The sequence below is a fragment of the Magallana gigas genome, chromosome 1, assembly GCF_963853765.1.
Source record: "Magallana gigas chromosome 1, xbMagGiga1.1, whole genome shotgun sequence".
Lineage (NCBI taxonomy): Eukaryota > Metazoa > Mollusca > Bivalvia > Ostreida > Ostreidae > Magallana > Magallana gigas.
The window spans coordinates 32,149,538-32,163,747 of record NC_088853.1 but is presented as its reverse complement, the minus strand read 5'-3'; the positions used below and the strand labels follow the sequence as shown (position 1 = coordinate 32,163,747).

Genomic DNA, 14,210 nt, shown 5'->3' with positions numbered 1-14,210 from the left:
GGTTCTGGCTCTAGGGTGGGGCCAATATGGCCATATAGTAAAAATGTATTAAATCTTAGAAAATCTTCTTCTTTACTACCATATATGTTTTTTAAAAACTAAATGCATAATTATGATGTCCATGAAGCCCTCTACCTAAATTGTGAAATTCATGACCCCTGGATCAGGGGTTCAGGATCTAGGGTGGGGCCAATATGGCCAAATAGTAAAAATGTATTAAATCTTAGAAAATCTTCTCCTCTACTCCCATATATATTTGTTAAATACTAAATGCATGATTATGATGTCCATGAGGCCCTCAACCTAAATTGTGAAATTCATGGCCCCTTGGTCAGGGGTTCAGGCTCTAGGGTGGGGCCAATATGGCCATGTAATAAAAATGTATTAAATCTTAGAAAATCTTCTTCTCTACTCCCATATATATTTGTTAAAAACTAAATGCATGATTATGATGTCCATTAAGCCTTCTATCAAAATTGTGAAATTCATGACCCCTGGGTCAGGGGTTCAGGCTCTAGGGTGGGGCCAATATGGCCATATATTAAAAATGTATTAAATCTTAGAAAATCTTCTTCTCTACTCCCATATATATTTGTTAAAAACTTAATGCATGGTTATGATGTCCATGAGGCTCTCTACCAAAACTGTGAAATTCATGACCCCTTTGTTAGGTGTTCAGGCTCTTGGGTGGGACCAATATGGCCATATAGTAAAACTGTTTTAAATCTTAAAAAATCTTCTTCTCTACTCCCACACATGTGGGCAAAAAACTGAATACATGGTTATGATGTCCATGAGGGCCTCTACTAAAATTGTGAAATTCATGACCCCTTTATTAGGTGTTCAGGCTCTAGGGTGGGGCCAATATGGCCATATAGTAAAACTTTTTTAAATCTTAAAAAATTTTCTTCTCTACTCCCACACATGTGAGCAAAAAACTGAATACATGGTTATGATGTCCATGAGGGCTTCTACTAAAGTTGTGAAATTCATGACCCTTTCATTAGATGTTCATGCTCTAGGGTTGGGCCAATATGGTCATATAGTAATACTGTTTTAAATCTTAAAAAATCTTCTTCTCTACTCCCACACATGTGGGCAAAAAAACTGAATACATGGTTATGATATCCACAATCTCCTTTACCTAAATAGTGAAATTCATGGCCCCTTGGTCAGGGGTTCATGACATGAAGAGGGGGGGGGGGGGGGCAATATGGCAATATATTGGTAATGCATATAAATAAATGTGTAAAAATTTTCTTCTATATTCTCACACATCTGTATAAAAAAACTGACTAATAATTATGTTTACCAGGAAGTCCACTACTGAAATTTTAATTTTCATGTCCCCTCAAGGATTGGTTTTGACTCTAGGGCAGGGCCAAAATGGATGTATAGATGTTAATGCATATAACGTTAAAAAATTATCTTCTTTACTCCCACACACCTGAAAGGAAAACTGTATTCATGATTTTGTAGACCAGATCTTTTAGTTTTTCACCAAAATTATAGGTTTCACGGTTCTTTTTGAAATGTGGTCGTCATTACAAATTTATAATTTTTCTACTCCAGTATGAAACCTAATTAATAAGATGCATATATGAGACTCCGTGACAAGTTTGTGTATGGGATATATGCTACTCAGGTGACCGTTAAGGCCAATTGGCCTCTTGTTGAATAAGTTATATCCCGTAATTACTTCGTATAAGTATATCATTAAAGTTTCGTCTGTATAACTAAAATACATATGTAATTATTGAAAATCAAAAACATTTATCTGACACACAATACTTTACAAAATTCGGATGTTGAAGCAATGACAAGAAATCAATTAACATTAAGGAGGTTGGCACCTGATACACTAGTAATGTCATTCATCTGAAAATCACTTGGATATAAAGATGGGGAGATAAAATGTTCATTTATTTTATTTGTGACCCATATCACATGCCAATTTTTCGAAATATCGGGCCTCACACAGAATTGGTTATTTTCTTGAAAGTATTGTTGACATTTGGCATGAAAATTTATTATATGAAGAAGTTAGACAATATTTTACAGTTTGAACACATGTAGTGACTGTAAAAGTAATATATAATTCAGTTTTTATAAACCTTGCTTGACTGGTGGCTTCAAATACCAGTACTAAAACAATGGCAGATGTTAAGATTATTATAGAATTTTGAAGTAGTCAAATTATGACGCAATAATAAAAATATTAGTAATGTCATCTTTCAAAACAAATATTTTGTATACGAATACACTCAATGTTTAATGTAAAAATAAAATAAGGTCACGTCTCAAAAATGTCAGATATTGCTTAAAAAAACCTAATTTTATGCAAGAATTAGAGTTAATTTTTACTTGACCTCAATGAATTATCAGCTAAATATGCCAAAATATCACGATAGAAATATCAAAATATTGTTTAAAAATGTTTTACAGAACAACATTAATGTATCATAATACACAAACTATCATGAAGATAGATCTGCGCTGAAAGTTTGGAAACTAAAATAAGAGTACTCTAAACTAATGAGTTATGAAAATTGTTCATTTTTTGCTCACCGAGACGAAGTCAGGGGTTGATTATGCTATACCCCCGGCGTCGGCGTCCAGACCTGGTTAAAGTTTTTGTTGCAGGTCCTGTATCAAAGTTACTCCTTGTCCTATCTTCATTAAACTTGCATGGATGATGCATCTGGACCTACTCATGGACTCGAAAAACTTGAATGCTGAGTCTTGGCCATGAGTTTTAGATGCTGGAGGAGATTAAGGTTTTTGGAGTAGGTTAAAGTTTTTGTGCAGGCGCCCTTTGATAGCAATTTCTAAGTTACTTCTGGTCCTAACTTCACCAAATTTACATGGATGGTGCGTCGTTTGATACTAATGCACCAGACAGGCTTGAATGCAGAATCTGAGCCATAGGTATCAAATGATGGAGGAGGTTAAGGTTGTTGTAGGAGGTTAAGGTCCTTAAAGCTGGTTTAAATTTTTGGAGCAGATGCCCTTTGATAATTATATCTTACTTATCACTAGTTCTAACTTCACCAAACTTACATGGTTTGTGCGTCTTATGATACTGATGCACCTGACAGGCTAGAATGCTGAATCTTAGCCATAGCTCTCGGATGTTGGGGGAGGTTGAGGTTTTCAGAGCTGGTTAGGGTTTTTAGAGCTGGTTAAAGTTTTTGGAGCAGGTGCCCTCTGATGATTAAATCTTACTTAATACTGGTTGTAACTTCACCAAACTTGCATGGATGGTGCGTCTTATAATTTCTCTAAAACTACAGATTCAGCATTCATGCTGTCAGGTTCGGTTGTATCATAAGATGCAACATCCAAGTTTGGTGAAGTTAGGACCAGTAACAGCTAAGATGTAATTTTAGCATCCTTGACAATGGAGATCAGGCTTTGCATCTGAAGCTACCTCTGTGATTCATTTATACATAACATGTAAGCAAAACAAGACATGGTATATGTTGTTCTTTGCCACCAGCTTGACTTTAATTGTTACATAACATTGTAATACATAACGTAAAATTACATGTATATAAAATAATATTACATAATACTATAATTGAAATTTTATAGAATGATGTCACAATTATGCGTTTGGTATTAACATTATGTAATTATCATAAATTTCCGATAACAGTCATATACAATTATGCAGTTTATTAATTGGCTGTATTGGGAAACTGAAATCGAAAATTGGTTACATAATATTGTCAAAAAAATCCTTGTGGTCTGAAAACGCGCTAATATAAAAAATAATTGTACATATACATTAAAATACACGCATGAAAAAGAAGACGAAAAAAAAAATTAAAGTAAATAACATTGAAAAAAATAAACTTTAGAGGGGAGGTGGGGAATTTTAAAGAAATAGTCCGAAAGAATAAAATTGGTAGTCTGAGGTGTTACATGTACCTGTGCGGCGTCCTGAAAGAAAGTGAATTAGAACGTCTTTCTAAGAGGTGCTTGAATTCCCGCGTTTAATTTCATTCTTAAAATGATGACACCAACATTAAGTGACCAAATACAACACTTTCTACTTCTTAATGGTATACATTTCAAAGTGCAATAACTCTAGATCTTAATCCGAAAAACTGTAAAATCAATATTTATAAAGCATTTTAAGAAAACTTAAAAATTCTTGTATTGATCATTTTGTGTATCTTATAGATCAAAATTCACCAAGCAATTATTGAATTGAAAAGCTTCAACAAGGTGAGTCTAGTATGGAAAAAACAGAATTAGGGAATCAATGAAATAAACTGAAAATCACTCATGCTCCATATATATATATATATATATATATATATATATATATATATATATATATATATATATATATATATATATATATATATATATATATACCTGACTTATGCATTTGGTAGACCGATTGTATTATTTTATCTTTATTAGGGAGACCAGTAGATTAGGGAGACATATTTTGGTCTCCGTATTATTTTGACCTTGTCTAAAATGTAATTGGCTTATCTTTAAATGAATGAACGGTGTGTCTTTGCCTAAAATGCATCAATGTGTCTATTATTTGACATCCAATAGTTGCCTTTTGTCTATATTTTTTCGTAAAAAGGAATTCAATCTGCCTCCATCGTATAATTAGCAATGACTATTTTTCTGCATTTAGGAGACCAACGAAAACTTGCAATATTGCAAAAAATCTAACATATATAATTTGTTTAGCCTTTAATTATTCTAAATGAACTTGTTTTCAAAATACTTTTTCACTTTTTATGTATAAAGCCTAACTAGAAAAAAAGTCGTTAATTTCTTGACCATGTTTGAACATTTGGCAAGTGCTCTCTGCCATTTGTTCCGAGTACTCTCGGAACGTCTCGGGTTAAAACAATGGACCTTTTAACGCCAGCGTGCTGCCTTTTAGGAATCAAAGCCATTTTATGGTAAGCACTTTTGATAATCCTACTACAATTGAACAAAGTAATGTTTTTATGAAGTTTTTTTTTTAAATATTCAAATAAAATAGGGCGATAATGTGTGCAACTTGACTATTTTACACCAAATGTTGATTAATCTTCGAGGAAATTCGAAACGAAGTTAACAATAAAAGCATGATATTCATTTTCACTGTACGTTTGATGTAATATGTAATTCAAGGATTTATCAGTACCTTCTCCGGAGCAAAAGTCGTCCCCATTCCCAATTGGAAATAAGTTCACTTCAGCAGCTGTCCAAATTATGATCCCAATTAGTATAGCAGTATTTTTCCCCAACTGGTAAATAGTTCTTATGTTTATTTCTTATCAAAAAATACTTCGTAAAATAACCAGAATGTCCATAAATGTTCAGTATTAACAAATGATTAAACCCATTTAGCAAAACTGCAGTCATAAAAGTTTAAAAACACGCTGTAAACATCGCCAACTTTTAATCCGATTTTCCTCTGTTTTTCTAAAACATCGTTATTTTGTGGTATACAGTACAGTACTGTAAATGGTTCATGTTTTTTTTTACACACACTAGACTGATATAAAAGTAAAAGGTAAATGTTATGAAATATTTCAAACAGAAAAATACATTCTCAATTTAAAAGGGGATATGTTGATAAATTCTTAATAATGTAATACTTTTATGACCAGTGTTGAAGGTGTTTATTTCAGGGAAAAAGACTTGTTCTAATAACTAAATATAGGAATATTATACATATATCTTTATTGTGAAGTTAATTAGAATCTATTCAATTAAAGTCTAGCTCTTTGATTTTCCATTATGATAATAAATTCAGAAATCATGATGTATGCAACATATGATTTCTCCCAACTGCGTGAAATTGTCGATACAATTTTCCCAATTCCAAAAAAAATGGCATTTTCAAAATAAAAAAAAGGCTGAAAAATCCCTGTAATTATATAGCTAGTTTATTGAAAATGGACAGAAAAGTTAACCGAAGAATGTCGCTTTATGTAAATAGATAGACATGAAGAATTTTCTATATTACAGTTATATGTACCAGTAATATTGTTTTAATTAATTATGTACGTAATGTAGATATATGTACATGTACCCCTTGTTACCTAAATGAATTAAAAGCAAATTAAGATCAGTTACTCTTTTTCACTTGTATAGTGGAAAGATAGCCGACTATTCTATGTACGAATTGACTTATTATAGGTAAGATAGTCAGGCCTCCATGTTTACAACCGGGATGCTCACCCCACATTTACCAATTGTGACCCACATTTACAAATGTGACATCATAGTATCACTATCGTTTGGCTTTTCGGATATTATCAGGTTTGTAAAATTTTTGGCTTTTGATGATTAATAATAATGTAAACAATGTGTCTGCAGATTCCCGTTGGGCTGAGTGTGATCTGTTGACCAGGCAAAACATGTATGTCTTGATTACACAGCGTTGTGCACAATTTGCTCTCAAGAACATTCAATCCAGAAGCATGACCAATGTAGCAACACTTTTAAAACTACTTTTTGATACTTGTATTAATTTTAATGTTTATGCGCACCTGTGGCGCCCTTCCCCCTGTAATTGTTGATTTATTAGAATAACATGACATGTTTCATACATGATAGCATTAGAAATGGTCGATGGTTGTAAATATTTTGTTGTTTACCAATTTAATGTATGTTCTCACTAGAACATGCACATATGATATATGGTAGACTATTATCACATTCAACTCTCTTTCTCTCTCTCTCTCTCTTTCTCTCTCTCTCTCTCTCTCTCTCTCTCTCTCTCTCTCTCTCTCTCTCTCTCTCTCTCTCTCTCTCTCTCTCTCTCTCTCTCTCTACAGCAGCGATTCATCATATGACCTTTAAAAATCATGCACCTGCACTCTTGCGAGTATACAAAATGTTGTACTATATATTGTTCGTGCATTGCACTGCGATGATTTGGATCGCATTCAGTCGTGTCTGAATAGTGTGCATGTCCACAATTTTTAAGGAGACTTGATGCAAGCACTAAAATGCATGCAACAAATGCGAGACCTCATGCAATATATGAGAGAGCTCGTGCGAATCTAAAACATTCCGATCGCAAAGAGTTATTGTAAAGTGCTTGTACGCCAATTGTGAATGGGGCTTAATGTAGATGTTTATGAATCCAAAAGTTTTCTTTGCATATAAACAATGCTTTCACACAGGTGCTTGTGGTTTTAATGTAGGTTTTGGAGTTATTAGCACAACCAGTCATGTCAGTGGAGATTTTCTCCTGCAGGAGAAACATTAAAAGGACAGGATGGGGAGGAGAGATTGAAGACAAGCACAGAAAACAAAATATTTATCTATAAATATAATGGAAAAGAACTTTGGTAATACGATTTATACATATTTACATGAAGCTGGAGGTATGTAGCTCCTGATGTGAAAAAAAAAATTGAAGCAACGTTTATCCAAATTTTTTTTTCAGACCAGGAGATACAGACCTGCAGCTAAATGTAATATTTTAACATTTATGTATTGCAGTAATGTTTCTAGAAATAACTATAAACAATTCTAATTAAGTCAAGCAAAAATACCAGTAATTATATGCTTCTTATATAATTTAAGGTTTGATTTCTTTTTATGTACACTGTAGTATTGATGCTGTCAGGAGTGAACAACCATACAGGTATCTGCCAGTTTGTAAATGATGGCAAGGACGATGAAAATTCCACCATAAACTCAGATTGTTTAATGGAAGGGAATACCTATGATTGTTTGCTAAGAGAGACATTGTGGTTGGGGAAGAGATACTTCATGTATATTACTATTGTTGTGATGGGAAAAGCTTGCGGTGGCGCAGCAAGGTAGGAAAATGGTTGGATTAATTATACACAAAAAATAATTATTAAGAGAGAGTTTAGTGATTTACAATCAGGCTTTGGATATCTTGTTATCTGGCTTTGGTTTTGTTTTTGCATTTTTTCGTACATTGATTTGTTTTAAACTAATCTAAAAAATAGGTTTTTCTCAAAAATTTAAAAAGTATCAGAATAGATAATTTATATGTTTTTATTGAAAAACAAGCCTAAAACTTCTGTTAGTGTTGTTAAATAGGTTAAAAATCGTGATCAATTAATCAGCAGAATTGGTTGTCTCTTGCCAACTGATGATCGGTCAATAATCGAATCGGTAACAAATTATATTAAATTCAATAATATGGGGCACTAAATTTTATGCTATGTATAATCTAAAATATATAAGTGCTATTTTCACTTCCTTTTAAAAGCTTATAAGACTTTTGCTGTATTTTTATTAGGTAGAATGTTACACATCTTTTGAGATTGAAGAAAACCCCCAGCTCACAACAGTTTTCATTTCATTCAATACAGATTAGAAAACAAAATGATAGGTATAATATTAATGTAATAAACCCAGACTGAGTATAATTGATTATAAAATCTAAAATCGATTATGATAAATCGACAACCTTTTCAACTGATCATTGATTGAAATTCAATCATCGTGACAACACTAGCCCCTGTTCATGTACATGTTTTTACCGGTACTAGTTTTGATTGATTTCAGAAAAGGCTGTGATCCTTTTGATTTTGGTAATGGTTTTGTTAGGTTTTATTTCACTTTATTTTGTTTATAGTTGTTTGATTTTCTTTCAATTTTAACATTATATACGGTTCTTGTGCTGACCTGAATAGATTTATTTTGTTTTCATTATCAAGCACTATTAAATTAAAAGCTTGAAAGAGGTGTCCAGTTGTGCAGTGGACAATGCACCTGCTTATCACCACTGCGACCCAAGTTTAATCCCCATGATCGACAGTTGTTGTATATGATAGGGTACATTGGTCGCCTGCTTGGACACATGGGTTTTCTCCAGTCACCCCAACTTCTTCCCACTTCATGACCCACTCGCGCTAACATCCATGCCAACAAAAAGCTATTAATATAAGTCAGTGTGCATTGTGAATCTGTCACTAATGTGGAGAGTCTCCTTTGCAGAACAAAATTGTTTTTTGTTAGATAAATTACAAAATCTGTTTCTGTAGTAAATATGTATATTTTGCAAATTGTTTACAGAATGTACTTCTTGAAAAATATACATTTACATAGAATTATCAGATTTGGTAGGTTAGTTAATTTAAGCATCAATCTGAATTGGAATTCATTTTTCACTGAATATTGGTACAGTCTTGTTTTTGTACCATGGCTGAAAAGTTTGATTTAGTCAGTGGTCTGTTGTCAGATTTATAAAAAAGAAACATCAATTACCAAATGTGGTAAACTAATAATTGATGAATGTTTATGAAAGAAAATTTTCTATATTGTTTTAATTTCTTTCAGTTCCCTCTGATGTGGATTCTGACCCATTTAGTGTATCAAACTACTCGCCAAGTTCTGATTCTGAATCAGATGAAAATAAGAAGGTTTTGGGTAATGTTATTATTTAAAGAATAATTTTGCATCTGCAGTCCATTTTCACTTTGCAAAAAATACCTGAAAGAACAAGAGGCTGAGAGTCCAGTCATTTTAAATAAGACTAAAGTAAATCCATTTATATTAACTAGATATACTTTGAAATGTAGTTATGCATAACAATCTACATGTTGATCTGGTCTCCCTAATGCTGTGATAATGCATTAGATTTACATGATATGAGTGGAATGTACTGGATGTAATATATTTGTAACAGTTATATTTATTTTGTTTAATCATTAGGAATAAAATTTGCAATGATTTAAAAAAGTAAACGTAGAAGCTTGTATTTACAATACAATATATTGGTATTTTTACAGAGTCCACCCCAAATTCATTGAGAGCTAGCCGCAACACAATGGAAAAACAGGGCATCTTGACCCTCAGAGAAAACAGTGAGCATTTTGAAGCAGGTAAATGAATTAAATTCAATGTTGCAATGTTATTATGTTTTTAAGCAAGAAACATTAATACAGTCAGTGGGGTAGCTAGACCTGAAACGAAGTGCATGCTTAAAAGGCAGGGGGTGTGGGGGCCACCATGAGGCCCCCAGTGGGTCCAGGACAAAGCCCAGGGGGCGAAAGCCCCCGGAAGCTCATGGATTCTGACGATTTTTAACACCAAAAATTAAAGCAGAAATTGAAAGGAATGCTTACTATTTAAGCCTATTTTTAGGCAGTTAAAATTGTTTTGGTTATAGTTTAGGCATAAAATAAAATCACAAAACTTATTAAAAGTTAAAAGAAGAAATTTGTTTTGACAGTTGCCTTTGACCCACTCAAAGCTTTTATTCTTAAGTTCATTTTCACATAGTTTATGGTAATGAATATCTCAATAAAGCTGTGATATTCTATCGGGGAAATTTAAAATGTGTAAAACTAAGTTCAACTGCAAAATAAATATTTGCCTTTTTAGGTACATGCATTGTGTACTGTTTCTTTAATATGGTACTTTAAGACCATATTGCGTGGCTATATTTGGTGCTTAATACGTCTTTGTTTAGCATTGATTTCGGATAAAGTAGGACCGAGTGACGGAAACGGGTTGATGGAATAACTAAGTATGGACCTTAATACTTGAATTCTTTTTTTATATATTTTTTTTTTTTATTTATTTTTTTACTGATTTTTCCCCCAAATGATGTGCATGCTCAGGCATATAAGCATACATGGTAGCTACGCCACTGACAGTGTACAATTTACTACTGAAGTCTAAGATTGCTCGTGATCTTGGGGCTTGGTCTCCCTAATGCTGTGATAATGCATTTGATTTCCATGATATGAGTGGAATATAATGGATGTAATATATTTGTTATACTTATAAGTACATGTATAAGTCATTAGTAATAAGTTTTGCAAAGAGATAAAGAAGTAAACTTAGAAGCATGTATTTATGATACAATATATTGGTACTTTTTTACAGAGCCCACCCCAGTTTCATTGAGATCTAGCTGCAACACAATGGAAAAACAAGACAGCTTGACCCTAAGGTAAAGCAGTGAGCGGAGGTTGACAATGGTTTTCGAGGGGTGTCAATTTCAATAGATACCCTCCCAACAGGCACTATTCATTTTATTTTACTGAATGTCTTATTTCTAAAGAAAATTTTACTGCTTTTATTTAGAAATGAAGTAAATTCTACGACAAACCGTACGCTCATAATTTAAGCGCATGTAACAGTTTGTTGTGTTACCAATTGCCAAGTGTGTTGCTAACACTGAGGGTAATAGAACGGATTACCAACTGCGTCTAAACCAATCAGATTTCAGTATTTAACATTTAACATGAAAGTATGATAAAATTGTTTGTCTGGTCTCCCTAATGCTGTGATAATGCATTAGATTTCCATGATATTAGTGGAATGTAATGGATGTAATATATTTGTTATATTTATTTTTATTAATCATTAGGAATAAACTTAGCAATGATATAAAGAAGTAAACTTAGAGACTTGAAATTGCAATACAATATATTGGTACTTTTTACAGAGTCCACCCCAAATTCATTGAGATCTAGCCGCAACACAATGGGAAAACGGGACATCTTGACCCACAGAGAAAACACTGAGTATTTTGAACAAGGTAAATGAATTAAACTAAATGTTGCAATGTTATTATGTGATCCTGGGGCTTGGTCTCCTTAATGCTGGGATAATGTATTTGATTTCCATGATATGAGTGGAATGTAATGGATGTACCGGTAATATATTTGTAATATTTATTTTAATTAGTCATAAGGAATAAAATTTGCAATGATTTAAAAAGTAAATGTTGAAGCTTGTATTTACAATACAATATATTAGTACTTTTATACAGAGTCCACCACAGATTTATTGAGAGCTAGCCGCAACGCAATGGAAAAACAGGACATCTTGAACCTCAGAGAAAACAGTGAGCATTTTGAACAAAGTAAATGAATTAGAATCAAAGTTGCAACGTTATTATGTATAACAATTAACATGTTTGTCTGGTCTCCCTAATGCTGTGATAATGCATTTGATTTCCATGATATGAGTGGAATGTAATGGATGTAATAAATTCTCCTATATGTAATAATATTCCTAAATATAAATACACTGTGTTAGAGTAAAATCCCAAGAGATCCGAATATCAACATGGTGTGTAACTTTGAAGCGAGCAAAAAGTGTTTAATCCTTCAATAATATGAATTAAGTATTTAGATGAAAAGTGTTTACAGCCTCAGAATGGTTTGTTATAAATAATTTGACTGTTATTTTCAATACAACTTCATTATTTTTCTCAAAAATCGATTCGGAGCGATTCTGCAATTTTCTGCAACATTACGGGTATATGGGAGGCATTCCTGTCAGATAATTATAACTAAGCAGAGTGTAGTGAAATTAATAGCATTATTGTAGGCTTAAAGCTTGGTTATGTAATTGTAAACAATACGGTGCGTCGATGTAGTAAATGTCCGATATCATATGCAATGTCAACCCGTGCACGCACGGGTCAAAGTCTAGTAAGAATAATTAATTTTGACGTTTGAAAGAAAGTAATCATTTTAAGATTGATAAAGCCACAAAAGGGGCAACTGTTTCTTTAAAAGATTTCTTGTTTTAAACTTTATTTATGCAATAACGATTCTTTGATCTTTTGCAGTTCCATACCATTGTTTTCCCTCTCTCAGTTCCTGTGATGAAAGAAGTCAACTTGATAGGTTTGTTTCAATCTATTATGTGAATGTTTTCCTTGTTTGATAATAGGTTAGTCATACATATGTAGCTGCAACAATGTAGCCCTCTCCGATTTTTTATAACTGATGTTTACTCCCCCCCCCCCTCCCCCCCCCCCCCCCCCCCAAAAAAAAAACAAAACAAAAAAACAGGAGAGGGCTACATTATTGCAGCTAGGTGTTACGCTGCTGGCTTTTGAATGACAATGTATAGATGGAGTTATTTCCTTGTGACTTGTGACAGAGGCTGTAGTGCACAAATCCATTTGACTTTCAAGAAATGTTCAGATAGTAATGAAAATGTAAAGTGTTTAATTACATTTGCTGAGTACCACTTTCAATACTGTAAAAGGGATTATTTACATGTAAGGGAAAATTTACACTTAAGCTTAAAACTGGGTAAAATACCCCCACATTTGCATATGGGCAGTGCTTTAGTGTGGTAAATCACTGTGTATGTATTTCTTTTTTTTTTTTCTTCATTAAATAATTTTTGTATTTGTATACATTTTTGAAATTTTATCTAAAAGGGTGAGTGTCGGAGTTACATGTGCACAATCCTAAAGGTCCAAGTACAGCACCTGAATCACATGTGACTGAAGAAGATTTGATGTCCAAACCCTGCGAGAGTGGAAATGCAAATGCATCAAATGTTACACCACAAGGTGATCAGTCTTTTTTTTTATTTGTGTGAATCTGTGTGTGGTAGTGGTGGGGGGGGGGGGGGGGGGGGGGGTAATAGAAGTCATATTATTGAAATGATAAAAACTTTTCTCAATAATTTTCTTTCTTTATTTAAGATGACAATGGTACATTGATTTGCATCGTTTAATAATTAAAACCCATCCATAATGTTTTCTCTTTTCATTACGTTTTATGCATGCCTGTCCTTAGTATTTGCAAAGTAAGATATTCATGATATTGTTATTACAGAGTGCTTCTTTGAGATCGAAGATGATAATGGAACTAAAGTTCTTGCAAGCCCAGTTGCAGCCAAGAAGACTAAAAGCAGCTCACACTACTGGCTCTAAAAAGTACTGAAAGTGCCATTTTTTACTGATAATTTCTGATATTTACTGATATCGTACTGTTAGTGCTGAGAATTGCTGATATTTACTGATAATTTTACTGCTGTTACTGATAATTGCTGTTGGTTCTGATATTTACTGATATTTACTGATGCTTTTGCTGTGAGCTCTGATAATTACTGATATTTACTGAGATTTACTGTTGGTTCTGAGAATTGCTGATAATTACTGAGAATTACATGCAGCGGATTTTTAAGAGATTAATTTTAATTACTGTAACATGCAAATTATATTTATTTAAAATTATCGTTAAACAAATACCGGGCATTTTTAAAAAAGAAATATGTAAGATCTAACTAAAGTTTTATCAACAGTAACTTCTTTTTTACAACCACAAAAATTAGATTTGATTATTCTTCTTATAATCTGCTTATTTATTTCAATGCATATTTTTTCTGTTTGTTCTTGTTCTAAGTTTTATTTTAGCTGATTAACACAATTCAGCACATAAATAAATGAATGTAGAAATTGCAGAATTGCTATATATCCCATCCCCGTG

At 32.8% G+C, this 14,210-nt stretch overlaps 1 protein-coding gene across 5 annotated transcripts; it reads left to right on the top strand.

Annotated features, from left to right (window-relative positions):
* The first annotated feature begins 4,353 nt into the window (after positions 1-4,353).
* LOC117686849 (uncharacterized) lies at positions 4,354-13,643 on the top strand. Of its 5 annotated transcripts, none has more exons than XM_066066167.1 (11): positions 4,354-4,937; positions 5,152-5,270; positions 6,166-6,288; positions 7,179-7,325; positions 9,298-9,387; positions 9,750-9,842; positions 11,417-11,509; positions 11,744-11,836; positions 12,551-12,608; positions 13,154-13,288; positions 13,557-13,643. In XM_066066167.1, exons 4-10 carry the CDS (start codon positions 7,310-7,312, stop codon positions 13,185-13,187), a joined length of 477 nt encoding a protein of 158 aa, XP_065922239.1. In that variant the 5' UTR covers positions 4,354-4,937; positions 5,152-5,270; positions 6,166-6,288; positions 7,179-7,309; the 3' UTR covers positions 13,188-13,288; positions 13,557-13,643. The 5 variants fall into 5 exon arrangements, with proteins under 5 accessions (XP_065922239.1, XP_065922240.1, XP_065922242.1 ...); XM_066066182.1 differs by having other exon boundaries at positions 4,361-4,937; positions 11,744-11,818; positions 13,557-13,629; XM_066066168.1 differs by lacking the exon at positions 6,166-6,288.
* Positions 13,644-14,210: the final 567 nt, after the last annotated feature.